The 26,464-nt window shown below is 45.5% G+C and overlaps 1 protein-coding gene across 5 annotated transcripts in view; it reads right to left on the bottom strand.

Annotated features, from left to right (window-relative positions):
• The window catches only part of PHF20 (PHD finger protein 20), a 193,130-nt gene that overhangs the window by 85,296 nt on the left and 81,370 nt on the right, over positions 1 to 26,464 (bottom strand). For all 5 annotated transcript variants that reach the window (XM_044985270.1, XM_044985267.1, XM_044985269.1 and 2 more), the window contains one exon: positions 12,986 to 13,264. In XM_044985270.1, the coding sequence (XP_044841205.1) occupies positions 12,986 to 13,264 (279 nt within the window). The remainder of the gene's footprint in view (positions 1 to 12,985; positions 13,265 to 26,464) is intronic.

Raw genomic sequence — 26,464 nt, forward strand, 5'->3', positions numbered from 1 at the left:
AGCCGCCATATGACGAGGAGGCGGAGGCAAGCACGGGCCGAGGTCATCCGAGAGGCCTGTAGGTCGCGGATTAGCTGCGTAAGGGCCTGGAACCAGAGCTGCGGAAGGAAGGCTCTGGCTAGAGAGGATGCCAGGGTCGCGCCAATAAAATCCAACCTCTGAGTTGGAACTAAGGTGGACTTCTCTATGTTGAGAAGTAGACCTAGGCGCGTGAATAAGTCCTTGATCTCTGTGACATGTTGCTGGACCGTGGCCTGCGAGACCCCCTGATGAGCCAGTCGTCCAGGTAGGGAAAAACGGAGATGCCGCGTCGACGGAGGTGGGCGGCGACAATGGCCATACACTTTGTGAACACCCTTGGGGCCGTGGAGAGGCCGAAGGGGAGTACCGCAAACTGGAAGTGTAGGTGAGCGATTGTGAAACGGAGGAAGCGTCTGTGCGGTGGGAAGATGGCGATATGAAAATAAGCGTCCTTCATATCGAGGGCGGCATACCAGTCTCCTGGATCCAAAGTAGGGATAATGACCCCGAGGGATACCATGCGGAACTTCAACTTCAGCATGTATGCGTTGAGTCCTCGCAGGTCGAGAATGGGTCGAAGGCCTCCTTTGGACTTGGGGATCAAAAAATAACGGGAATAAAACCCCTTGCCCTGTTCCGCGTCCGGAACCTTCTCGACCGCTCCGATGGCTAGGAGCGAGTGCACCTCTTGTAAGAGGAGTTGCTCGTGAGAGGGGTCCCTGAAGAGGGACCGGGAAGGAGGGTGGGAAGGTGGAGGTGAAACGAATTGGAGTTGGTAACCACGTTCCACAGTGCGCAGGACCCAGGCATCGGTGGTCAGCCGGGCCCACGCTGGGAGGAAATAGGAAAGGCGGTTGGAAAAAAGCAGGGAGGAATTTGGCGGAAGAGCTGGTATGTCGTCCCCGGGCGCATCTTCAAAAAGATGGTTTAGGTTCCGGTGGTTTAGAGGGGGCTCGCCCTTGGGACGGTTGGTTGCCAGGCCGTCGCCCACGGCCGCCACGACCCCGCCGCCGACCAGAGTCTTGCCTGTAGCGAGGCATATAGTAAGGGCGGTTAAACTGGGGACGGAACAGACACCTCTGGGTAGCCGGGGTATGCATCCCCAAAGTGCGGATGATAACCCTGTTGTCCTTTAGATTTTGAAGCTTGGAGTCCGTCTTTTCTGAAAAGAGCTCCTTCGAATCAAAAGGAAGGTCCTGAATGGTATATTGAACCTCAGGAGGAAGCGTCGAACTCTGGAGCCAAGAGATCCGGCGCATGGTAACACCCGAGGCTACAGTACGTGCCACCGAGTCAGCCGCGTCTAAGGAGGCCTGTAAGGAGGTGGGGGCTACCTTTTTGCCTTCTTCTACAAAGGCTGCAAACTCCTGTCAGGAATCTTGAGGCAGGAGCTCTTTATATTTTTCTACCTCAGCCCAAGTGTCATGGCCGTAGCGGCTGAGCAAGGCCTGCTGGTTAGCCACACGGATCTATAGGGCACCGGCAGAGTAGACCTTGCGACCAAGCAAGTCCATGCGCTTGGCCTCCTTTGACTTAGGAGCCGGGCCCTGCTGGCCGTTGCGCTCTTTGTCGTTGACCGACTGCACCACTAAGGACGAGGGGGCAGGGTGCACATACAAATGTTCGTATCCCCTGGAAGGCACCATGTATCTGCGTTCCTGTGGGCGCAATAGACGACGGAGTCTGCCATAAGGTATCAGCGTTCGCCTGGATAGTCCTTATGAAGGGGAGAGCTATGCGGGTCGGAGCGTCCGCGGACAAAATGGTCACTATCGGATCACTGACTTCCAATACCTCCTCAGCCTGCAGATCCATTCGCAGTGCCACCCTGCGAAGGAGCTCTTGGTGCGCTCTTAAGTCAATTGGCGGGGGACCCGCTGATGACGAGCCTGCCACCGCCTCATCCAGGGGAGAGGAGGAGGAAGAAGTGCCGGGCACAATGGCGTCTTGGTCAGCATCCGGCCCCTGTAAAGGTTCCTGCCCCAGAGGTTCCTGGGCAGGCTGAGCCCCTTCGTCTGCACCGGATGGTACCTCGGTGTCAACTGGGGGGCGGCTTACGGTAGCCTCTGGGACGCGTGGCTCATGCGAGACGGTGCGCATAGGAGGCACAGGAGGGCCTTGGCTTTGGTCCAATAACCCCAGCTGTCGGCGTGTGAGGAGGCCGAAGCGTGTCGAGAGGGCCAAGGAGGAGCAGATAAGCCTTGCGCCGAAGTGCCCACAGATCTCATTTCCTGCCTTTGTGGTGAACGGTGCCGGGAGGCATCTCAGTATCGAGAGCAGGAGCGACAATGGGACCTGCGACCGGCGCGGTGCCGGGAGGTTGACCGGGATCTCCATGATCGGTGCTGGGAGTGACTCCGCGAGTAGCGGCGGCCATATCGGTACCGAGAGCTTGATCGGTGCCGGGAGTGACGGGTCGGAGATCGAGAGAACGACCAGTGCCGCAAGTCCGACCGGTGCCACGTGGTTGAGCGGTGCCGGGACTGCGAGCGGCGGTGAGATCGACGGCCAGATCGGGATCGGCGCCGAGAGCGGGATCGGCGTCGAGAACGGGAACGGGTTCGGTGCCGGTCAGAGTCGGTGCCAGCAGGTGGCCTAAACATGGACGGCTTGCCCATGGAGCGGGGCGCCCGCACCGGCGGCGCCGGGGGCGGTGGCACAACCGGGTCTGTCAGGGCAATGAGGTCCCGTGCCACCTCGAAGGTCTCAGGAGTCGATGGCAGTGGCATCTCAACCGCGGCCGGAGCTGGGGAGGTTACAGGTGCCGGGCTCGACGGCCTCTCAGGGGCCGGAGTCGCCGGTGCCGGCAGAAACGTCTGCGGCAGAGGAACTGGTGCCATGGCAGGTTTTGGTGCCGGGCGGTCCGGACGGGGCGCACTCTGGGGCTTCGGAGCCGGCGGTGCCGTGGAGGCAACGGCCTTTCCTTTCTTCGCCCTCGGCGAGAGAGAGCGTCTTTGGGCCGGTTTCGGTGCCGATGGCTGTTTCAGTGGCACCGCAGAGTGGCCCGGAGCCGTGGCGGTGCTGCAAGAGTCCGTCGGGGCAGCGGGCGGTGCCGCGGCCGGAGGGGTTAAGGCTGCCTCCATTAGGAGCTGCTTCAGCCTAATTTCTCTTTCCCTCTTAGTGCGAGGCTTGAAAGCCTTGCAAATTGGGCACTTAGTAGATAAGTGCGACTCTCCTAAGCACTTCAAACAGGAGCTATGCGGATCTCCTGTAGGCATAGGCCTGCGGCAGGCCGAGCACGGCTTGAAACCCGGGGAGCCGGGCATACGCTCCGGTCCCGGGTGCGGGTGGGGCTAACCCCCGAACCCGCTAACTATCTAACACTAACTGATTTTAAACTATCAAAACAAGAAAACCTAAGCTAAGCTAAGAACTATGTACAAATTTTTACAGAGAAAAACTATGAGGAAGCTAGGGAAGCGGAGGTCAGACAAGCTGCACTCCGCTGTTCCAACGACCGACACGGGCGGTAAGAAGGAACTGAGGGTCAGGTGGGTCGGCTGAGGTATATATGCGGTGCCGTTATGGCGCCACTCCAGGGGGCGCTCAGCTGACCCACTGGGGTAGCTAGGGTAAAAGTCTTCCGATGAAAGTGCACGCGGCGCGCACACACCTAACTGGAATGGATATGAGCAATCACTCGAAGAAGAACCTCTCGTTCTCAGAGGACTGCGTCTATAGGTGCTCCACTTCAGGTGACTACAGAGCAGCACCCTCAGCTGGAGCAGAGGGTGCTTTGGAGTCAAGTCCAAGACTGAAGACAATACAACATTTCCAACAGCAGCATCTGATCTAGAAGTCTGGACCACAGCGTAATGCTTGGAAAAGGAGTAATGCCACTTTTATAGAAAGAGCTGTTGTGGAATGGGCCAGCATGATAGAATGAGATTGTATTATATTGTGTTATGAATCAGCAGACACAATCAGAAATACACCTGGAGAGTCTCTGGGTGGAAATCGCCAAACTGTTAGACCTATCCGCAATAGTTACAAACCGTCAGGGTGATTTCTTAAGACGTAGGCTACAGCTACACTACACACCTTACAACGGCACAGATGAAAAAACAGGAAACACCTGTGAAATGGGTGAACTGCGATACAAAAAAAAAAAAAAAGAATCCTGAAGTTCAAAGGGCGAAAACCAACCCCCATCAGTTCTAATGACGGAACAGCTGTGAAAGATACCATCCTGAATTTTTTTTGACAGGTTTCAGAGTAGCAGCCGTGTTAGTCTGTATTCGCAAAAAGAACAAGAGTACTTGTGGCACCTTAGAGACTAACAAATTTATTTCAGCATAAGCTTTCGTGAGCTACAGCTCACTTCTTCGGATGCATAGAATGGAACACACAGACAAGAGATATTTATACATACAGAGAACATGAAAAGGTGGAAGTATGCATACCAACAGGAAGAGCTGAGATGAGCTATCATCAGCAGGAGAAAAAAAAACTTTTGAAGTGATAATAGAAGGTGTGAGGAGAACTTAACATAGGGAAATAGATTCAATTAGTGTAATGACCCAACCATTCCCAGTCTCTGTGTAAACCTAAGTTAATTGTATCTAATTTGCATATTAATTCGAGTTGAGCAATCTCCCTTTGGAGTCTGTTTTTGAAGTTTTTTTGTTGCAAAATTGCCACCTTCAAGTCTGTCACTGAGTGGTTAGAGAGGTTCTCCCACTGGTTTTTGAATGTTATGATTCCTGATGTCAGATTTGTGTCCATTTATTCTTTTGCGTAGAGACTGTCCGGTTTGGCCAATGTACATGGCAGAGGGGCATTGCTGGCACATGATGGCATATATCACGTTGGTAGATGTGCAGGTGAACGAGCCCCTGATGGCGTGGCGGATGTGATTAGGTCCTATAATGGTGTCACTTGAATAGATATGTGGACAGAGCTGGCATCGGGCTTTGTTGCAAGGAAAAGAAGCCCTCGAGGAATTCCACCGTGATTTTAACAATTTCCATCCCACTATCAACCTCAGCCTAGACTAATCCACACAAGCGGTCCATTTCCTAGACACTACTGTGCTAATAAGCGATGGTCACATGAACACAACCCTATACCGGAAACCCACTGACCGCTATACTTACCTACATGCCTCCAGCTTCCATCCAGGACATGAGTAGTTAGAGAGGTTGAAGTGTTCTCCCACTGGTTTTTGAATGTTATAATTTCTGCTGCCGTAGAGACAGATCAAGCTACAGTGGGGACTGCATCCAACCAGGCTTGTAGCAATGTTCTAGCCTCATTGATACAGCCTGAAACAGCTCACACTGATCAACTGGCAGATGCTGAATCCAGGTGTTGAAATTGGCATAATTTGAGTGATTGTTCTTCAACATGACAGCTTGATAATTTACAATCCTAAATCGAGGAGTCACAGATGAGTACGTTTTTCTGTCAAAGAGATCAAGGTGTTTTTGGTCATTATCATATGGCATGGCCTTCATGTGGCGTTGCCTGCCACATTTGTGGCTCATTCACCATCTGCACAACCACGGAGTTTGGTGCTGGATGGGTCTGCAAAAATTCAGAGTCAATAGCTAGGAAGCAATATTTCTTATCGCCCTGTTTATATGCTGGCAGTGTCATTGCAGAGGTCTGCCACATGGATTTGGCAGGATCCAACAGGGCCTCATTAGTAGGCAGGGCGGCTCAGGTAGAGGGAGTCCATTGAAGGATACCCAGGAGCTTATGTTGAAACTTCCTGAGCCCTTCAGAGGGAGCTGTAGGAAATCTGCAATATACTTAATTAATTTGTGGAGGTGTCTGAAGTCATCAGCCATAATTGATTAGGCAAGCATTACTACCTCATCTGGGGAAGATGAAGAAATATTTGTTTGCAGAGTAGCTTCTTTATCTGCCCTGGCCCCCTGCTCCTCAAATGATTCTTGCACCTGAGGTAGAGGAGGAGGGGAGACACTCCTCTACTCCAACTGTTCCCCACAAGAAAGATTAGGGGCATGAGAAAACTGCTGTCAATATGTAGTTCAGGGATCCCAGTATGGTCACTAGGGATTGGGTGTGTCCAAAAGGCTTGAACCAGATAGGGTGAACACAGGCGCATTTTTGGTGCAACTCTCCCCCCCACCCCACCCCACACACCTTTTCAAAAGCATTAGAAGGGAAAACACTTGTCTGAAAAGTAGGGGAATCTTGGACTGAGACATTCAAATTAGAGGATAATTCCTCCTCATCAACAGGGGCAGCTTCAGCACACTCTGAAAGTCTTGGAGGATCAAGCAGTACTGGGGAAAGGCTCTACCTCAGAGACTGTGCCTGTTTCATTACCAATAACCTTTCAGTACCCATTAATAAGGCTGACTCTGGTTCCTCCAAAACAATAAGTCCTTAAGGAATCTGAACTCCTGAAGTACAGGGTGGATTTGAAGAATGGGGCCCCATTCTGTAGTCAGTACCAAGCGTATATGTTAATCCAGCAAGTCCTTTCTCGCCTAAGTATTTGGTACTGATGATGATACCTTGGGAGGGGTCAAGACCCTATGTGAAATGTGGTGTCTTCCCTGTACTGAAGCAGTCTTAGTGGTTGACTCTGATGAAGATGTTACATAAGGAGTTGTGGGTCCCCTTCTATTAGAGGTGGAATGCTTCATTTATGCAGTGTCCTGTTTCTACAGTACAGAAGGTCTTGGTATTGAGGCATGCTTGTTGCCCTTTTTCTCAGATGAGTCCAGAGCCATGGACACAGGATTAGTACCAAGTGCATCTGGAGCCTCAGCCATACCCAAAGTGGGATGAGATGACTCCACTGCAGTCTTCCTTTGCAGGGACAGAGGTCTTTTTGGAGGTAGAACTTCTGCAGAGAATGGATCCTCTTTCTATATATCTTTTCTGTGAATTTACCTCAGGCAGACACAGGTGAATGTGCCAAAGTTGACAGGGACATGTGTTCACACAGACTTCTGTAGGGGGTGAGGATAGGGAAGAGAGAGATCTCCTGGCTGGGAACTGAGGGTGAGGGTGGCTGGAGGGAACACTCCATCATTAAGCATCTCAGTTTTAAAAAACCCAATTTTTCCTTGCCCTGCCTTTAAAAGCACAGCAAATGAACATACAGGATAAGATTATCCCAAGCTACAGATAAAACGAGAATACCCACCGCTGACCAGGAAAGTCTCTTGAGAGCCTCCCAAAAGCCCAGAGAGCCTGGCATATCCCAAGGCAACAGTAGCTAGAAGGGCAAGATTCCCACCTCCCTTAAAGGGGAAAGGGATTGAGCAAGGCTCCCCCTAAACACCTAAATAAAATACAGCAAATAAAATAAATAACTAAATAATAGAATGAAGAAAGGTAACTAGACTCAACTGTCAACTTCAAATAGTAAGGCACATTAATGCTTGTCTCAGGCCAAGGCAGTTGAGAGGGAACTGCAGGCAGTTCACCCACGTAGCCTTATACAGCCTTGAAGCATGGCACAAGGAAGCCACATGCACAGGTCGAACAGACACTACTACCAAAAATCTCAGATTAAAAGCATAAGCGGTGTGAGTGCACCTGAAGTGGGGAACCCATAGGAACACCACTTGAGAAGAAGTGTTATTTACTCTCTCTCACAATGCAAAACCAGGAGTCATGGGATGAAATTAATAGGCAGCAGATTTAAGACAAAAGTATTTTTTCACAAACAATTAACCTGTGGATCTCATTGTCATGGGATGTGACGACTAGAGGTACTGTATTCAAAAGAGAACTAGATAGCCTCCATGAACTTTAGCCAAGATAGTCAAGGATGCACACCATGCTTGGGGTGACCCTAAACTTCTCATTGCCAGAAACCAGGAGAGGAAAATTGCCCTTCTCTGTTCACTCTCCCGGAAATTCTGCTACTGGCCACTGTTGCAGACAGGATACCAGGCTAGACCGGCCACTGGTCTGACCCAGTATAGCAGTTGTTACGATGTTCTTATTGCAGATATATGCCACTGAAACTGCTGTGCCCCTAGATGAGTTAGCTTTTAGACATTTAGGTATAGAATACTCTAATTCATAACATGACCTGATGCATAGTCTTATCCACTAGCCATCCTTTAGCTGTCTAGCTGTTTTTTGTTTTAATTATAAATGGCACAAATAGTCTGCTTAATTTTCTGAATGGCTTAGTCATGTTTAAGTAACAGATAACCAGCTCTTCCCCTAGTATTATTTTGGGGCTTTGGGAAAGAGACCAGGAGAGATACTGACACACTAAGTACCACCTGGTGATTTTGGACTGTGGTGTCAAATAGGCTGGGTAGCAGAGCCTGCAACACCAAGACCCTCCTGGACAACGTGGCAGCCAAGAAGAATAAACTTTCACAGAGATCTAAAATCCCCATGGCACAAAGGGGCCATCTATATGCCAAATTCAACTCTCAAGAATCATTAGGCCACTGAGCAGGAAGTAGAAGTTTAAAGTCTTTAAAAATTGTTACACTAGGAGATGAGCAAACTCCATGACTCTTCACATCGACACACTAAACAGACACTGTAGCTAAATAAACAGTAAACAAACATACAGTAGCCAGAGATAGCTGTGAAGACATCAGAAACATGAGAAAAGAAGAAGTCCAAGACAGCAGGAACCACCAAAAAACAAACAAACCAACAAACACTGAGTCTAGGACTCTGGCTTGAGCATGCATGTCAAACTGGTTCCATCTGGCAGCACACAAGTTCTCTCAGACCTACTTTGATCTCTACAGAAAAGCACAAAACCCTCTGCTCTAGAAACCTAGCAGCCGTGGTGAAAGGTGCAGGGACTGACAGCCTTGACGTTCCACCCTGGCATTCTACTGTGACAAGACTTGACTCAAGGAAGACTGATTGTCCAATCTCTGTCAGGGCCAAAAGGTCTGAGAATCAGGTCTCCCATGGCCAGGTTGGTGGCACTAGAATCATCACTGCTCTGTCTTACTGAATCTTTGTCAGTACTCTGGAAAGAAGGGAAATGAAGGATAGGCATGAAAGAGTTCTTTCCCTCGGTAGCCTATTTTTGAGCCGAACCTTGGACACTTTCTGATTTGTAGCAAAGAAAGTCAAATATCAGAAGGGTTGCTGAGTTTTGTCTCAAGTTGTATGCAGTGTTGTTGTAGCCCTGTTGGTCACAGGATATTGGAGAGACATGGATATTAGAAATGTACTCTTAGTGCAGTTCCCAGATCTGAAGTAGAGCTCTGTATAAGTCTCTCTCATCAACGGAAGTTGGTTCAATAAAAGTTATTACCTCATCTACCTATATTATTAATAATGCATCCGGTGGATTGTCAGTTACACAGAGGTAACTGAATTCCCCTTATTTGTTCAGGTAATACATTGCAAACACACTGTCTGAACATTTGCATTGTCTGCCCTCTGATGCGTGAAAGAAGGAATGTGAGAACCAGCCTGATGAGCCTCAGTTCTAGCTAGTTTACATGGAGTCTCTTCTTCGGAGGTCTCCAAAGATCATAGACAGTGAAAATTTCCCAGATACGTTGTCCCAATCCCCAGATTGTAGGCATCCATGCCTATCATTTTAGAACCAGGGTGTGAAAAGCGAATCTCCTTTCAAGATGCTCTCTATCAGCGTCAACCCCAGTAGAAAGTTTTTGACTGGCTTTCAGCAGATGGGAGAGATCATCAACAAATGCAAAATGCGAGTGACTAATCCTTGTGGAGGCTTTATCCATAACCTTCCAAAAGTGTGTCTTGTGGGAGAATGGTAAATATGCATCCACTATCAGACCCAATGTTTTGTGAACAAGTATAAACATACTTCCTTATTTACTTTCTCCACATCAGATTTTATAGCTGTCTATCATATCCCCTCTTAGTTGTCTCTTTTCTAAGATGAAAGTCCCAGTCTTTTTAATCTCTCCTCATATGGAAGCTATTCTGTATCCCTAATCATTTTTGTTGCCTTTTTCTGTACCTTTCCAATTCCAATATATCTATTTTGAGATGAGGTGACCATATCTGCATGCAGTACTATGGATTTATATAGAGGCAATAGGATATTTTCTGTCTTATTATCTATCCCTTTCTTGATGATTCCCAAGATTCTGTTTGCTTTTTTGACTGCTGCTGCACATTGAGTGGATGTTTTCAGAGAACTATCCACAATGACTCCAAGATCTTTTTCTTTCTCCTCCAAATTATTTTGAATAAACTCTCCTTATAGCTCACAGATCACACCTACATCTTCTTTCATCTCCACAAGGTTGAGCAAGTGGAGAATCAGAAAGAAACTTCCTTCCACTTCAACCTGAAGCTAGTGGCAGATCACCAATGCAGCTGCACCAACACAGATACTATGCAAGGATGAAGTGAATCTGTATAGAGTAAACTCACTGGTCACAAACACCCCACAAAAATTGCCTCTGTATTGCTCCGCAGCATGCAGAGATTGAGTTCCCCTAAATGGTCTTTTTGTGGCCTGCTTCTCCCAATATAGCAGAATTACAGCAGTTTTGCTTTTTAAAAAACAAAAACAAAAAACTCCCAAAAATGGGCTTTTGTGCCTGAAAAGCATGTGAGAAGAACTGAATAAAGATTCAAAAACCTCTGAATGAAAAACGGTCTGTTTTGTCAGCTTAATTCAATAAAGCAATACCAGAAGCCCTTAAAAGGCTATGAGTTCCTGCACTGCAATACAGAAACTTCAAAATATAATCACTAAAAATACAATTGGTCCAAATGAGTTTTTCCAAAACTGCATAGCACTCAACATGAAAAAAAAATCTTTAGTAGCAGACAAATTAAGACAGAAAATGAAAAAGGAGCTTGAAAGTTTGTAATGTGAAGCACAAAATATGGCAATATGAGAAGCTGAAATGCAGGATGAGTAAGCCTCAGAATGTATCCTATTATTTTAAAATAACACTGTTTTTATATTATTTCTGGTATCAGGGCAGCTGTCACAGAAAGGATTTAAAACAGCTTGTGTTAAAATAAATTGATCCTTTTGCTCAGAGGTATAAATTCTAGTTCAGATCAAACTATGCGGCAGCACTGAAGTTTTCATTCCTCGGGCATTTGGATACACAAGACATGGCCTTTACTTTCCCTCAAGAATAACATGAGAGGACATCAAGTTCTCAGAGGCTGGGATGTCCAAGGCGGAACCAAGTGATATTACAAAAAGCAGACTAGAATTTCTATAGATCAAATTATTAAAAGAACTAGAAATGCAGCTCAGAACCAGATCATATAAAGTAGGAACAATCACAGACACAGACAAGACAGGAAGGAGAAGCAGCCCATCTCGATCATTCTCTTAAGCATTAGCAGTTCTTCACAATATTTTTTCTGCCAATACTTATTTAGCTTGATTTAAATGTTATGTATAGTAAAACTATAGCCGGTAGTTACCTTTAAACGCATTCCCCTCTAACTCATTTAAGAAAAATTCTGCCTACGCTTTTAGTCCAATTTTTTAAATTTTGCTTTTGGGGGGGAGGGGGAGAAACGGTAAAACTATTTGGAATGTAGAATTTTTAGTTTTGTAGGATATTAAAAACTACTTTCAGGTAGGTAAGTGGTATATGAACAGGAAAGGCAGCCTCTCAAATGAGGAATCATTGTCTTTGCAAGGATATACATTAAGATAAATTAGAGATCATAGTAGGGGGTGTGTTTAAAGCTATATACATCTTGCTTTAATTCTGGCTTAAAATAACTAGCTGCTACTTTTTAATTAGTTACACAAAAATTTTGCAAGCTATATTATTTAAATGTATACAATAATTATTTATACAAAATGTTAATACAACATTAAAGTTTGAGATTTTAAACTAAGAAAAGCCAAGAAATTGAGAATGTAGGTAAACACTATAGTCTTGTCTTTACCCCTATGCACTAATGTGGCACAAGAAGATATATTTTGAAAAAATTTTACAAATATGGGCTAAGAGCAGAAGAAAATCCATAAAAACATCTGTTTAAATGGAACTACAATACAGAAAAAAAAGTCCACTAAGTAAGAATATCTGTTCCAAACAACAAGGTTGTAAGATACAAGAATATAGAATAGAAACCTAAAGTATTACTCTGGTATTACATAAGACACTAGGAAGATTTTATCTAGAATATCATGCATAATTCTAGTGAGCACAGTGTTGAAGGAAGGCACAGCAAACAACAAAAATGTAAAGCAGAAGACAACCAATAAGATTCCGTTTTCATGGGTACAGGTGGGTGTCACCTAATGAGAATCCTGCATTTTCCCATGCCCTTCTGATTTTTCCCCTCTTCTACTCAAGTAAATTATACAAAATTCTTTCACAAAAACTCAACTCCTATACCTGTAGTCACGCATAACAGGATTCCTGTCAGAGTTCCACCAGCAGCTTAAACTGCTTGCTTTTAAGTTGCTGGTGGAACTCTAACAAGAATCACAGAAATCACAAGTGAGATTGGACTTTTAGTTACCTTTATCCCTTCTTCTGAATGAGGAGAGTGAAAGAGTGAGAAAGAAATGAGTTAGATGTTTAGATTGGTTGATGAAAGAACTTCTCGTCCTTTCCTCTTCTGAGAGTATTGTTTGGGGAAGGACATTGCCAAGCAAAAATAAAGTGAAAGATTCCAGTATTTCAGGTGAATTTTTTCTCTTTTTTCTTTTTTAGTTAAACACACAAAGGTTTAATAGTGGAAAAAATTGCTGAAGGGGAGCAAAAGAAGCTGCTAGGATAAATCAGTTCATTAAGTAACTTGGTCAGTTTCTGGAAGAGGGAATCAGCTCAGAGTGAGTTTTATCATATTCTCTAATCTCGAAATATTGTTACATTATACCATTTGTATTTATGTTTCTAAATAAGATTTCTCAATTCAGGGAGATGCATAGAAGAATAAGATGATGAACCCAAAGGACCCTTCTTTATCTAATATCTATCATGTAACCGAAATGTTTTCCACTAATTTTTCTTTTCATTCTAGATACTAGAATGCTCCTTAGAAATGAAGAGATAGCCAACATACTTACACAATGAACCAGATGTAGTCCGCCTTCTGTTTAAACTTCTTTGTTTGGCTTTTTCAGAAGCCAAAAAACCTCTTGTTTGAATATTTCTTTGTACTGGACTCTGCTGCGGTTCTGGTGCCTTCTCCACTCCATGAAAATATTTCATATGATAATGTAGCAACTTGGCTTTGCGGAATGATTTTGAACAGTCCAAGAGCTTGCATCTAAACTTGTGATCTTGGTCAACAGTTGCAGCTTTTGAAGCAATAAAATCATGTGTTCTCTTAAAAGTTTTTGTTACTGTAAGGACAAAACAAATAAGAATCCCCCATGCTTTTGCTATATTTATCATATGATTCTCTAAACTTACAAAAATTAAGAAACTAACGTATTTAAACATAAAATACCACATTAGCTATGAAACAAGAAGTACTGTTGCTATTAGCGGCTTTTGAGATCAACAGCCTAGACAGGGACTAACCTGAGACTGTTTTCCTTACTGTGGTTTGATGTAACTACTACTAAAATCTCCATAAAAATGTTTATTAACCAATTGCTATTGTTATAGGGAACATAATATATTATAGAGACTTTGCTTAACTGAGCTGACTTGGTCCAATGGCAGATATCACTGAGGCCTGTAGCACAACAGTAGTACAGTGATGCTGTACTCTATGGAAGCAGCATGAACACTACATGTTTCACTTAAAACAATAATAGCACATTCTATCAAGTTTTTTTAAACATTAGTATCTTATATTAGAGCACTGGTCAAGAGAAACATTTTTTGCTTACTAACATATAACTGATTGTGCATCAGGATTTCCTGATGTTAGATCCAACTATAAATATCTGTTAAAGTTAAGAGCTGCAGAGTGCTGCTACAGTGAGGGAAAAGTCAGAGTTGTCCTTCAGGTAAATTAGATTTATTAACAAAAGAATTTTAAAAATTGCACACAGTAAACGTGAAGGCATGACATTAAGCAAAGGCATACTTAGGATGAATTTCAAGAAACATTTCCTACTCAGAGATATATTAGACTACTTATTAGTTTCTCAATAGCGCTGCTGGAAAAAAAAAATGTTCAAGTCTTCAAACTGGCCTGGAATAAGGATTAGAGACTATAGTCTACAGAACATTGCTACTAAATAGATTTATTCCCATCTTTTCTAAGGTTCCAAACATTTTCACTTATGTTTTTGATGGGAATTACTGTATTCTTGAAAGAAACATTTTGATGAACCAAAAAAAAAAAAACCCCAAAAAACAAAAACAGTCTGAACTTACTGTGTTGCTGACAACTATACCTAAAATAAATGGTTCAAAATGGGAAGAGTACCAGAAAATTGGAGAAATGCCAACATAGCACAATTTAAAAAAAAGAAGAATGATCCCAGCAATAACCATCACATAAATCTAACTTGCATCACTAGTAAGATAAATCACTAAATATCTAGAGGCTAATGGAATAATATGAAAAATAACATTTATAGGAGAATATTTTTTTCTAGGGACAATGTTGTGGGGTTTTGTTTTTTTAAACAGAAGTGCAAAGTAAGTGAATAAAGGCTCTGTAGTTCATGTTGTGTATTTAGATTTTAGTAAATCATTTGGATAAAACAAATACTTTATCACAAAAAACTCTACAAAAGGATATTAAATCATGGTATCTCGAGTTAGGGGAGGGGAAAGTATCTAGTAGAAGGACCCAGAGCTAGCAAGTTCAATGAACTGGAAATGCAAGTAAGCAGCCTGTTAATGGGAAAAAAAAAATCACATTAAATTGGGAGGAGCTGAGAACACCAACAAGGACACAGAATTAATACAAAGGGACCATGAGAGCTAACAAATGTGGTCAGAAAAGAGTGGGGGAAATAATCTGAAAAAAGTGACAGCAGTCACTTGGAGGGAGGAAGCTGGGAAGCAGTACTGCCAAGATGAGCTAGGCATAAGAAAAAATAGGAATTTTGATAAATATTTTTAATACGAGATAACAAAAATAAACCAATGCAATTTAGGGCTAAAATACACAGAGGCATCATGGAGCAGGAACGTAAATTGTCCTGGTGCGACTGTATCTGAAATGCATTCATAGTTTTGGGTACTACTCTGTCTGAAAGAAACTGACAAACCTGAAGGAGTTCAAAGAGAAAAGCAACAGAAGTACTCAATAGTGCTAGACAGACTGATTCCTGGGGAAAGTTGGAGAGCTTATACATACGCAGCAGGTTGCCTAAGAGAAAAGTGGAGACATTTAACAATCTACATTTATTTACTGGGAGTGAACAACAAGAACGAAGAGGAACTTTTTTAGGGTTGTACGTGGGGGAAATAGCAAGGAGAAAGGGGAAGAAAAAATTAAGAAAGGCAAAATTTAGGCCTGATATAAGTAAGAATTTCCTGACAGTGAGTGATTTCAAATCATTTTGATAATTTTAACAAACCTAAACAGGGCCATGCTATTGGGATGGCAAAATTTGCCAACCCCCAAACCTCAAATATTGTATTAATAAAGAATGAAACATATAACTGAAGTGGAAGGAAATTTGACTCAATTTAGAAGTAACATGAAGATGGGAAAACATCATTCAATTGCACCAAGGAGTACCAATAGCATCTCAGGCTTCAACAAAAGAAATATGAAGATGACAAGGAAAACTATTGTACAATTGTCTTGATTAGACCCCGTCAGGAGTCCTGTATCCACGCTTGGTGTATCTTTCTTCCACAGAGATGTACAAATTCTTGCAAAGGTACAGAGAATAGCTTCTAACTGATCTGATAAACTGAAGTTTGGAGAAGAGGAGGCAACAGAGGAATTGAGGATGGGCTGGAAACAGGAGAGAGAAAGGAAGGGAGAGCTTACTGCAAACTTTTGTACTGGTGACCCCTTTCACAGAGCAAGCCCCCTTATAAATTAAAAATACTTTTAAAATATATTTAACACCATTATAAATGCTGGAGGTAAAGCGGGGTTTGGGTAGAGACTGACAGCTCATGACCCCGCACATAAAAACCTCATGACCCCCTGAGGGGACCCGACCCCCAGTTAGAGAACTGCTGGCTTACTGCAATGGGCACAAAGGAATCTATTCAAACTCTAGGGCAACAATAGGAAATACACAGACATGCCTGAATTTCGAACTACAAAGTTTAGGTTACCACCACATAGAGGCATCTTTCCCCTCTTCATACGATAATGCCCACACAGAATTCTCTGCTCATGGGAATTAATATAAACTTGGTGTGTGACTGTTCTACCCAGGAAGACCTTGGGAAGAAATTGTACCCCAAGGAAACACAATCTCTCCCAAGCTTGATGGTAGTAAAGGAAAGTGTACAGAGGTGGAAGGGGGAAGCTCCTCCTCTCCCACAACAGCCCGGGAAAAAGTGGACCTTGACTACTGTGATTCTTGGTCACATGCACTAGATATTAACAGAATTACCCAATTTGGGGACAGTAAGGTACTTTTTACTGAGGACATAACGGCAATGAACTTTCAGAGGTTCCACCTTTTTCTGGAGCATATGGGGGGGGGCGGAGAGAGAGAAAGTTGGAGGCAGAATGAACCCAATATTGCAAACAAGCAATTTCCTGTGAATACTGAGGTATATCACCTCTATGTATTCCACCATTTAATTTTGGGGTTCTTATGACCTAGAATGCTGAAAGAGAAAATTACTTATAATTCTGGCCTTCTGCCCCAGGTCACCAATCCATATATCATACGTATCTTAAACCTCTGGCTTGTGAGGGATCTTATTTGATTTAGAACTTTCAGCTTAGCTGTTAGGGTAATAACCAATAGCGGGCACAAGCTAAAGCATGCAGACTTCCTGAGAGTCAGTAAATGTTTATCCTTAAATTACTTTTCATACAAATAGGAGAAAGATAATCAACTCTTTGGAACTCTACCTCTCACCCACCCACTGACCATTCAATCTACAGCTTCATGTATCTTCAGAGGACAAAATCTTCAGTTACATGGGTATTCTGTTTATTCTTTTAAAATTGGTATGACACAGCTTTCTTCTACTCCTCTGGAACTTTCCCAGTTTTCAAAACTGAGGCCATGTCTGCACTAGAGTTTTGTTGACAAAAGTTATCCCACTTTAATTAAACTGCTGTTGTATGTCCACACTGCACTCCTTGTGTCCGCAGAGCATATCTACACTAGCAGCTCTTGCATCAACACAGAACAGTGCACTGTGGGTAGCTATCCCACTGCACAACTGGCTGCAGGACGCTTTGGGAAGGCTTTGTAATGTCTCATGGGGGCAGGTACAGCTCACAGAGCTCTTCACACTGAGAAATGTCAAAGCTTCCCAGAGCTTTGAAAGTGGAGAGGTGCATGCCTGTGGTGAAGCCAAGTTCTAAATAGAGAGCAGAGCAGGCATGGTGAGCATTGTGGGATACTGGCAGAGGCCAGTTATGTCAACATAACGAATGGTGACTGATGCTTTGTCATTTTAACTTTGCCACAAAAAGCTTTATGCCTCTTGGCAAGGTGGTTTTCTTTTGCCACCAAAAGTAGTTTTGTAGTGTGTACTCCTCCACTGTTTTTTTGGCAAAAGCTGCCTTTTACCAACAAAACTCTGTAGCATAGACAAGGCCTTATTAAAAATTAAGCCTGTGAAACCAGGATTTGAAAACTACTCTGATCGCATTACTTACGTATTGTACCTCTTTCTAGCACCTTCAATGTTTCCAGAACCACTGCACTAAAGATGTTGCTGTCTGGAGTAAAAATGTCGAAGTCCTCAATTTAGTGAGCTCTTCTCAGTTCACAAAGCTCTGAGCAGCCTTTGGGCATACAAGATTACTTAACCCATTGCAAACAGCACCCGAGACACCAATTACGTCTGAAGTTATGAGAGTAATGAGAGCCACGTAGCCCATACATTTGCTTCACCTGTGCCAGCATTAAAACGATAGAGGAACTGGAATACACAGAACACAATGAAAGATTTAACATGCAAGCACAGAGTGTACAACCAGTGCAAACTTCAACACATGCTTCAGAGCTAGGGAGATGAAGCAATTTAAAGCCTCCCCCTTCAGATCAAGAGGTGGATTCAGCCCTTCAGCTCTAAAAGTGGAACTTTGAAGATATTCAAATGGATCTCTTGGACCTACATCTAATGACCTGTCAAAATGCCAGTCTCCAGTGCAGAGCTGTTGGCTGAGGCAAAAGCTTTGTTTGACTACTCTTTTCTAGAGCAGCCAGGTGGCATGATGCTTGCCCGTATTCACTGGCTTGAGTTGACAACTTTTATGGTGCCTTGGGAGGAATCGTGACCCATGCAGCTGCAGGATATGCAGCAGTACTGTCAACTAGAGGCAAACATTTTCTGCATTTGAAGGGACTAGGCTGCTTCTCCTTACCTGAAAACCAAGGATGAAATGACTAAAAAGTTTAGAAAAAGTGGTCACAAGTCCTATGTAGACTGAACCCTTGATGCATGTCCGAACTAGCACACTTCAAGCATAATCTTAGAAAACAACACTAGGAACTTCACAGCAGAATCACGGAAAGCATAGGAGGCATTTTTAAAATCAGAAACCAACTTCTAATTATCAAGCATGCCCATGAGGAGCCAAGCACCAAGAGTAGCTGTGGAGTGATTTTGAGCCTGTTCACAGACAGAAGAGAAAACAGGTACTAGCTGTCAGAACAGCTGATGAGCAGTCTGGCTCACATCCTGTTAGTTGGAATGCCTCTTGACTGAGTTAATTCCCATCAACCATTCAGTCACCCCACAGAAGCATGAGATCCACAGGGTGGAAATCTACTGTACCAGTAATATTTAATCTTTTTTCCTCATCATTTTTTAAGAATTCAAATACAGTAGCAGAATATGACTGTTATCCTTTAAAATTTGGACTAATTTTATATATACGTAACAGCCATATGCAACACTATCAGTACCGCCCCAGCCTCTAGGAGAGAGTGAACCTCCTTTTCTAGGAGATGCTCATGAGAAGGGTCCCTGAAGAGGGACGGGGAAGGGGCGTCGGGGGTAGGCAGAGAGGAAAAATGTAGTGTGCACCTGCTTCGCACCGTGCGTAACACCCAACGGTCCAACGTAATGCTGGACCACGCACAGGAGAAGCGGGACGGGCGGTTGAGGAAACAAGGGGATGGATCCAGTAGTTGATCTGATACGCTGTCCTCGAGCGCACCTTCAAAAGCCTGGCTTAGAGCCTGGCTGAGATTTATGTTGGCCTTGGCTCTGGCCCAGCCTATTGGAGTTATTGTTATTATTGCGCCGCCTCCTGTTGTCTCCCTCTCGCCTGCGGTAGGGCTCCTGTCGAGGACGAGGCTGGTACTGGCGCTGGGGAGGAGGTTGTGGCTTAAATGACTTCCTCTGAGTCACCAGGGTATGCATACCCAGTGACTTGAGTGTAGTTCTAGAGTCCATGAGGCTATGCAGCTTAGCGTCCGTCTGGTCCAAGAAGAGTTCGGACTCTTCGAAGGGAAGGTCCTGGAGCGAATTCTGGACCTCCGGTGGGAGACCTGACTCCTGAAGCCATGCTGAGCGCCGCATGACCACGCCCGATGCGACTGTCCTGGCTGCCGCATCCGCTGAGTTCAAGGACGCTTGGAGGGAGGTTTTCGTTGGGGCCTTGCTTTCCTCCACCAGGGCCATGAACTCCTGCTGGGAGCTCTGTGGGAGGTTGTCCCTAAACTTCCCCACTGCCACCCAGGAGTTGAAGTTATGCCTGTTGAGGATCGCCTGCTGGTTAGCAATCCTCAGCTGAATGCCCCCTGACGAATACACCTTCCTGCCAAACAGGTCTAGGCATTTTGCCTCCTTGGCCTTGGGGGCCGGGGCCTGTTGCCCATCGTGCTCTCTCTCATTTACCACCGAGACTACCAGGAACATGGGCTCGGGTGGCAGAACAAGAAGAAGTCGTATCCTTTTGATGGGGCGAAGTACTTGCGCTCCACACCCTTGGCTGTTGGTGCGCTGCATGCCGGGGTCTGCCATATAGTCGTGTAATTAGACTGAATGGTCTTAATGAGCGGGAGCGCTATTCTGGATGGACCTTCTGGGCTCAGAATGTCCACCATGGGGTCCTCCTGCTCAACCGTCTCCTCGGCTTGCAACCCCAAGTTATGGGCCACCTTACGTAGCAGCTCTTGGTGGGCTTTATGGTCTACTGGCGGAGGTCCTGTTACTGCCGTGCCTGCTACCGCTTCACCCGGGGATGACAAGGAAGTTAGCAGTTGCTCAGCTTCCTCCGGCTAGTCCCCCTCCCTCAAAGGAAGGGTTTCTGGCTCGGGCCGGTGGCCATGGGGCGGCACCAGGCACAGTGCTGGGCTCTCTGGTCTCTCGCTCGGCGAGGCTGCGAGTGGCTTGGACATCGTAGCTTCCCTTACAGAAGGCCGTCGGTGTGGGGACCAGGACCGCTGTACCGAGTAACTGGCCCTGGAGGGAGCACCTTGACACTGGTGGTAGGCCCAAGGGGTCCAGAAGGGCCAGTGCCATGGCAGTCCCCACCCAGTTTGTTGATCCCTGCTGTCCGGAGCCCGTTGCGGGTAGCTGTATCGGTCCGAGTCAGTGTTGGACTCCGGCAACGCCGACCGCGAGGGCCACGGCGGTGCTGTCGATCTGTGTCGGCGGGAGGCTGACGATTGGCTTCTTGCTGATCGGGAGTGGGACCGGTACCAATGATCCCAAGACTGGGACCGGAACATTCTGGGAGCCCTCGGTGACTCCCAGCTCGTCTCCTCCTGGTGCTGGTCCCAGGGGAGCACCGGGGAGCGCTGCGTCTCCTGCATTAACCCCAGCCTCTGGCACCGAGACTTCCCTCAGAGTCAAGGGTAACTGGGAGTCTACCGACTCTGAGCTCGACCGGGACCAACGCCAGGAGCAGTGCCGGGATGGTGACCTCGAGGGGCGCACCATTGCCGGCTTTCCCTTCGACAGCATCCTGGGTCCGAGTGCCAGAGACTTCTCCCTGGCCGGGAGGGGGCTCACCTTCAACAATCCGATGAGGTCTTTTGCAGCCTCAAAGGCGTCAGGCGTGGAGGGCTGATCTATTACGCTCCCGAGCCCTTCGTCCGCACTGAGATCACTTCTGGCTGGACTCGGTGGGACCTATGGCGCCAGTGCCACCGGTGCTGAAGTTGGTGCAGTGTCCATCCCCCTCTTACGGATACCTGGGGCCTGATATGGCGCCGGTCTCCTTTGCAGGGAGCATCCGCGCCCTTCCTTTGATTTTGCCTTGGGCCACATCAGGGAAGATGAGCGGTGCCAGGGCCTACTATGGTGTCCTGAGGCCGACAGCTTATGGTGCTTGGCCGGTAAGAGGTCTCTTAACGATTCCGGGGCGCTCCACACCGAGGAGGCTGGGGCTGGCATCGGGCATTCTGGGCCCGATGGCTGCAGCGTGGCCTCCATCAGCAACTGCTTTAAGCGAAAGTCTCTCTTTCTTCATTCTCGGCTTAAAGGCCTTGCAGATCTTACACTTCTCTGTTTGGTGAGCTTACCCCAGGCAACGTAGACAAGAGTTGTGGGGGTCACTAACCGGGGTCACCTTGGGCCTGCGGCATGCCCCGCGGCCTGGGGCGGGTGCTGGAATCCTCCAAGCACCTAATCTATTAGTGTCCAACAAAAATGAAATGCTAACTGATAATAGCTATGTACTTCTAAGGCTAAGGGATTGCTTCTCCTACAAGAGCAAGAGGTTTTTCGAGCGCCGCCACGGACGGTAAGAAGGAACTGGAGGGGATAAGGCCAGCAGGGGTATATACAGGGGTGAGCTGGAGCCGGTTCGCACCGGTTCGCACGAACCCGTTGTTAAATTTAGAAGCGGTTTTAGAACCGCTTGTTAACTAGCTTCCCTGCGAGGGAAGCTTTGATGGGCTCTGCCTGGGAAGCCTGTAATTCCTCCTCCCGGCCACCAGGGGGCGCTGCGCTGTGCTGCGAGAGCCATGTGAGCTGCCTCCTGGCCCTGTTGCTGCTCCTGCTCTTTGGACCTCTGGCCCTCGGGCTCCTGCTGCTGCCCCGTGAGTCCCCTGCTGCGTCCTGCTGCTCCCAGCCCCCCCCCCGTGTGAGTATCTGCGCCCCTCCCCCGCCTTCCCTGCCCGCAGCCACCCCCAGCCCCACCCCCTGCCCCCAGCCAGCCCCAGCCCACAGCCACCCGCAGCCAGCCCCTGCCCCCAGCTACCCACAGCCACCCGCAGCCAGCCCCTGCCCACAGCTACCCGCAGCCACCCCCAGCCAGCCCCTGCCCCCAGCCAGCCCCTGCCCCCAGCTACCCGCAGCCACCCCCAGCCAGCTCCTGCCCCCAGCCACCAGCAGCCACCCCCAGCCAGCCCCTGCCCCCAGCCACCCCCTGCCCCCAGCCAGCCCCAGCCAGCCCCAGCCCCCAGCCGCCCCCTGCCCACAGCCGCCCTCTGCCCGCAGCCAGCCCCTGCCCACAGCCACCCTCTGCCCCACCCCCTGCCCACAGCCACCCTCTGCCCCACCCCCTGCCCCCAGCCAGCCCCTGCCCACAGCCGCCCTCTGCCCGCAGCCAGCCCTTGCCACAGCCACCCTCTGCCTGCAGCCCCTGCCACAGCCACCCCCTGCCTGCAGCCCCTGCCACAGCCACCCCCTGCCTGCAGCCACCCCCTGCCCGCCCGTCTGCATCACCTGCCCACAGCCAGCCCGTGTCACTCCCTGCCTCCAGCTAGCCCTGCCCCACACCCCTATCTGCAGACAGCCCCACATCCACTGGTGCCCTGCAGTTCCCAGGGCAGTAACCCTGCACACGTGCTTTAATGAGGGGGGGGCAGGGAGCAGCTGGGACCCACACATGTGCACACCCTAGAGTGACCAGACAGCAAGTGTGAAAAATCGGGACGGGGGTGAGGGGTAATAGGAGCCTATATAAGAAAAAGACCCAAAAATTGAGACTGTCCCTGATCACCACCCACACATGTGAAACGGAGCTCATTTCTAGTTCAGCCCCATCTTTTTAAAAAAGAACTTTAGGTAGGGTTAAAATACATCTGTATTTTCCTGGACATGTCAGGCTTTTCGGTTCTTAATCACCTCCTGGGAAAATATGGACGTATGGTAACCCTATTGGTACAAAAAATACATGCTGTCGCACATCCCTTAAATCAGAACTTTTTATAGGGAACCCGTTGTTAAGATTTTGGCAGCTCATCACTGGGTATATATACACGGTGCAGTGGCACCACTGTGGCGGGGGCCCCGCCGGGAGCCGCTAAGGGAAAAAGTTTCTGATGCTCGTGCACGCGGCGCGCACACACTTAATGTGGAATGGACGTGAACAAGCACTCAAAGAAACAACTAATTTGTAGCTGCTTTGTTTTCAAATATACACCTCTTCCCCGATATAACGCGACCCGATATAACACGGTAAAGCAGCGCTCCAGGGGAGCAGGGCTGTGCATTCCGGCGGATCAAAGCAAGTTTGATATAACACGGTTAAGATTTTTTGGCTCCTAAAGACAGCATTATATCGTGATAGAGGTGTATTTATTTGTAGTCTAAGTCTCTACACATTTCTATTACTAATTTCAGATCAATTGTTATTTTAAAAAGCATTTCAATTTATAATTATTTGGAATCTAACATTTTTAAACTACTTAAAAACTTTGCATTCTAAATGAATATATAAAGGTTACATTCCTTTTCCAGCTTTTTATTAAAATTAACCGCTAATCCAAATGTTTTACAACCTTTCCCTGTTATAGATTCCAAGGCCAAATGGGACAGTTGTGATAATCTAATCTGGCCTGCTGTATAATACAGGGCAGAGATCTTCTCCAAAATAATTCCTAGAACAGATCCTTTAGAAAAAACATCTAATCTCGGGTTAAAAATTGTCACTAATGGAGAAACCACCACAAAACCTGGATAAATTGTTTCAATTATTAATTACTCTCACTGTTAAAAATTAACGACTTATTTCCAGTCTGAATATGTCTAGCCTCAACTTCCAACCACTGGATCATGTTTTACCTTTCTCTGCTAGACTGAAGAGTCCACTATTAAATATTTGTTCCCCATGTAGATATTTATAGACTAATCAAGTCACCCGGTAACCTTCTCTTTGTTAAACTAAGTAGATTGAGCTCCTTGAGTCTACTGCTATAAGGCATGTTTTCTAATCTTGAATCATTCTCATGGCTCTTCTCTGAACCCTCTCCAATTTATCAACATCCTTCTTGAACTATGGGCACAAGAAAGGGATACAATATTCCAGCAGTGGTTGCCCCAGTGCCAAATACAGAGGCAAAATAAGCTCTCTACACCTATTCAAGATTCCCCTGTTTATGCATCCCAGGATCACACTCACTCTATTTGGCCACAGCATCACACTGGGATCTTATGCTGATTATTCACCACGATTGCCAAATCTTTTTCAGAGTCACTGCTTCCCAGGATTGAGTCCCCCAACCTGTAAGTATGGCCTACATTCCTTGTTCCTTGGCGTATACATTTAAATTTTGCCATATTAAAAACACATGATTTACTTGCGCCCAGTTTACCAAGTGACCCAGATTACTCTGGATCAGTGACTTACCCTGTTCATTATTTACCAGTCCCGCAATGTGTGTGCCATCTGCGCCCTTTATCAGTGATCATTTTATATTTTCTCCCAGGTCATTGATTAAAAAAAAAAAAAAAGTTAAATAGCATAAGGCCAAGTACCAATTCCAACAGGACTGCAAACACACCTGCTCAATGACAATTCCCTATTTATAATTACATTTTGAGACCTATATGTTAGCCTGTTTTTAATCCATTTAATGTGTACCATGTTAATTTTATATAATTCCAGTTTTCTTTTTGTTTTTTAATCAAAATGCCATGTTACCAAGTCAAATTCATAGTATATCAACATAATTAGCCTTTTTTTTTTTTATGATAATTGCAAGTTTGGTTGATAAAGGTATCTAGTTAATGTGACAGGATGTGTTTTTCATAAACCTATGTTGATTTGCATTAATTACATTACCCTGCCTTTAACCCTTTTGCTAAAGTCACTGATTCTATTAAATTATACAATATAATTTAAGTATTATACATATGAGAATGCCATAATCCAAAAATATATGATTATTATATGGAGGCATCAACTGCAGCTCCATAGTTAAGGCTGAGTTTGCACTTAAAGTTCAACCACTTTATGTATGAAGAATAGAGCATATTGTACCCACTGAAATCACAGTATTTGCAGAATTATTCTAAGAATTTACATGTAAATCTATTAACTAATTTATAAAAATTAATTTAAAAAGGGGTCCTTTAAGAAACTGAATACTCTGTGTCAAATAAGATCATTCAGGATTTATAAATTCTAATGTATTGTCTATCAACAGACATTGGCAGAGAGATGAACACTGAGTGGATCTGGTGTGACAGGTAGGATTTTTCCCTTCCATTATTTTTTATAACAAAGTTTGTCAAAGGCTGAAGATTACTAATCTCCTTCAGGGATACACAATAAAAATTCTTCTCTTTCAAAATGGCCATGATCAACCACTGCTTTGAACAGGACTGAGGCCACAGGATACCCTTAGTAAAGATGGCCACCACGGAATCCACCTGTTCCTAACAGTGTTTGTAGGGCCATCTTCCCTGAAGGTTGCTTGGCTTCATTGCCACTGTGAACAATGGGAAACAGGGACCATCCTAGCTGAGGATCGGTTGAGAACAGTGGAAAATGGCAGTCATTTTGAAAGAGGGCACTTCAGGAGTAGCTTTGGCACAAAATCTCCTTCAGAGAATTCCTGAAGAAACTTTTGGTTATGAAGAACAGCTGCAAAAGATGACCCTTAATCCCCAAAATGTTTTTTAAAAATCTACTTGTTGCATCAGATCTACTTAACAGAGATGGAAGGACAGGGACTGTGAGCATGTGTACAAATGGATGCAGAAGGACAAGAGGGAGAGGGAATCAAGTGTGTATAATCTACTACTCTAACAATGTCAAGCAGCTGTATACCCAGTATAACTGCTCAATATACTCTGGCTGCTTTACACTAGTTCAGAATGGCATACACTAGCAAGAATGGATGAATCAAGTCTTAAGTGTTAATTTGCAAAATTTCCTATCTTCAAATAACTGGAATTTTCACAGCATGACATTCTCTTGGGGCTTCTAATTTACTGTTTATGTATAAAATTCTAATAATTATAAAATATATAACAATGGAAATCCCACACAGCTATGTTAAAATGTTAAGATTTTGTTAAGATCGAAAGTATGTATTATTATGTTTAGGGTAAAGAAACATTAAAGAGATGTCAATTATCCCCACAAAGAATTAGAACCCCAGAAAATTCAAAGTTAAGGTTAACTTAAGGAAATCCATACATGTTACAGTGTGGAAATGCACAGTTAGGATACCCCAACAACCTTAACTCTCCCCTACAGAGATTAAAAAAGGGGGGAAATATATAGAAGAAATTAATATCACTTTAAACATAAGTTTAATCTTATTTGGGACCACAAAACACAACTATAC

Source organism: Mauremys mutica, chromosome 13 (genome assembly GCF_020497125.1).
Source record: "Mauremys mutica isolate MM-2020 ecotype Southern chromosome 13, ASM2049712v1, whole genome shotgun sequence".
Taxonomy (NCBI): domain Eukaryota; kingdom Metazoa; phylum Chordata; order Testudines; family Geoemydidae; genus Mauremys; species Mauremys mutica.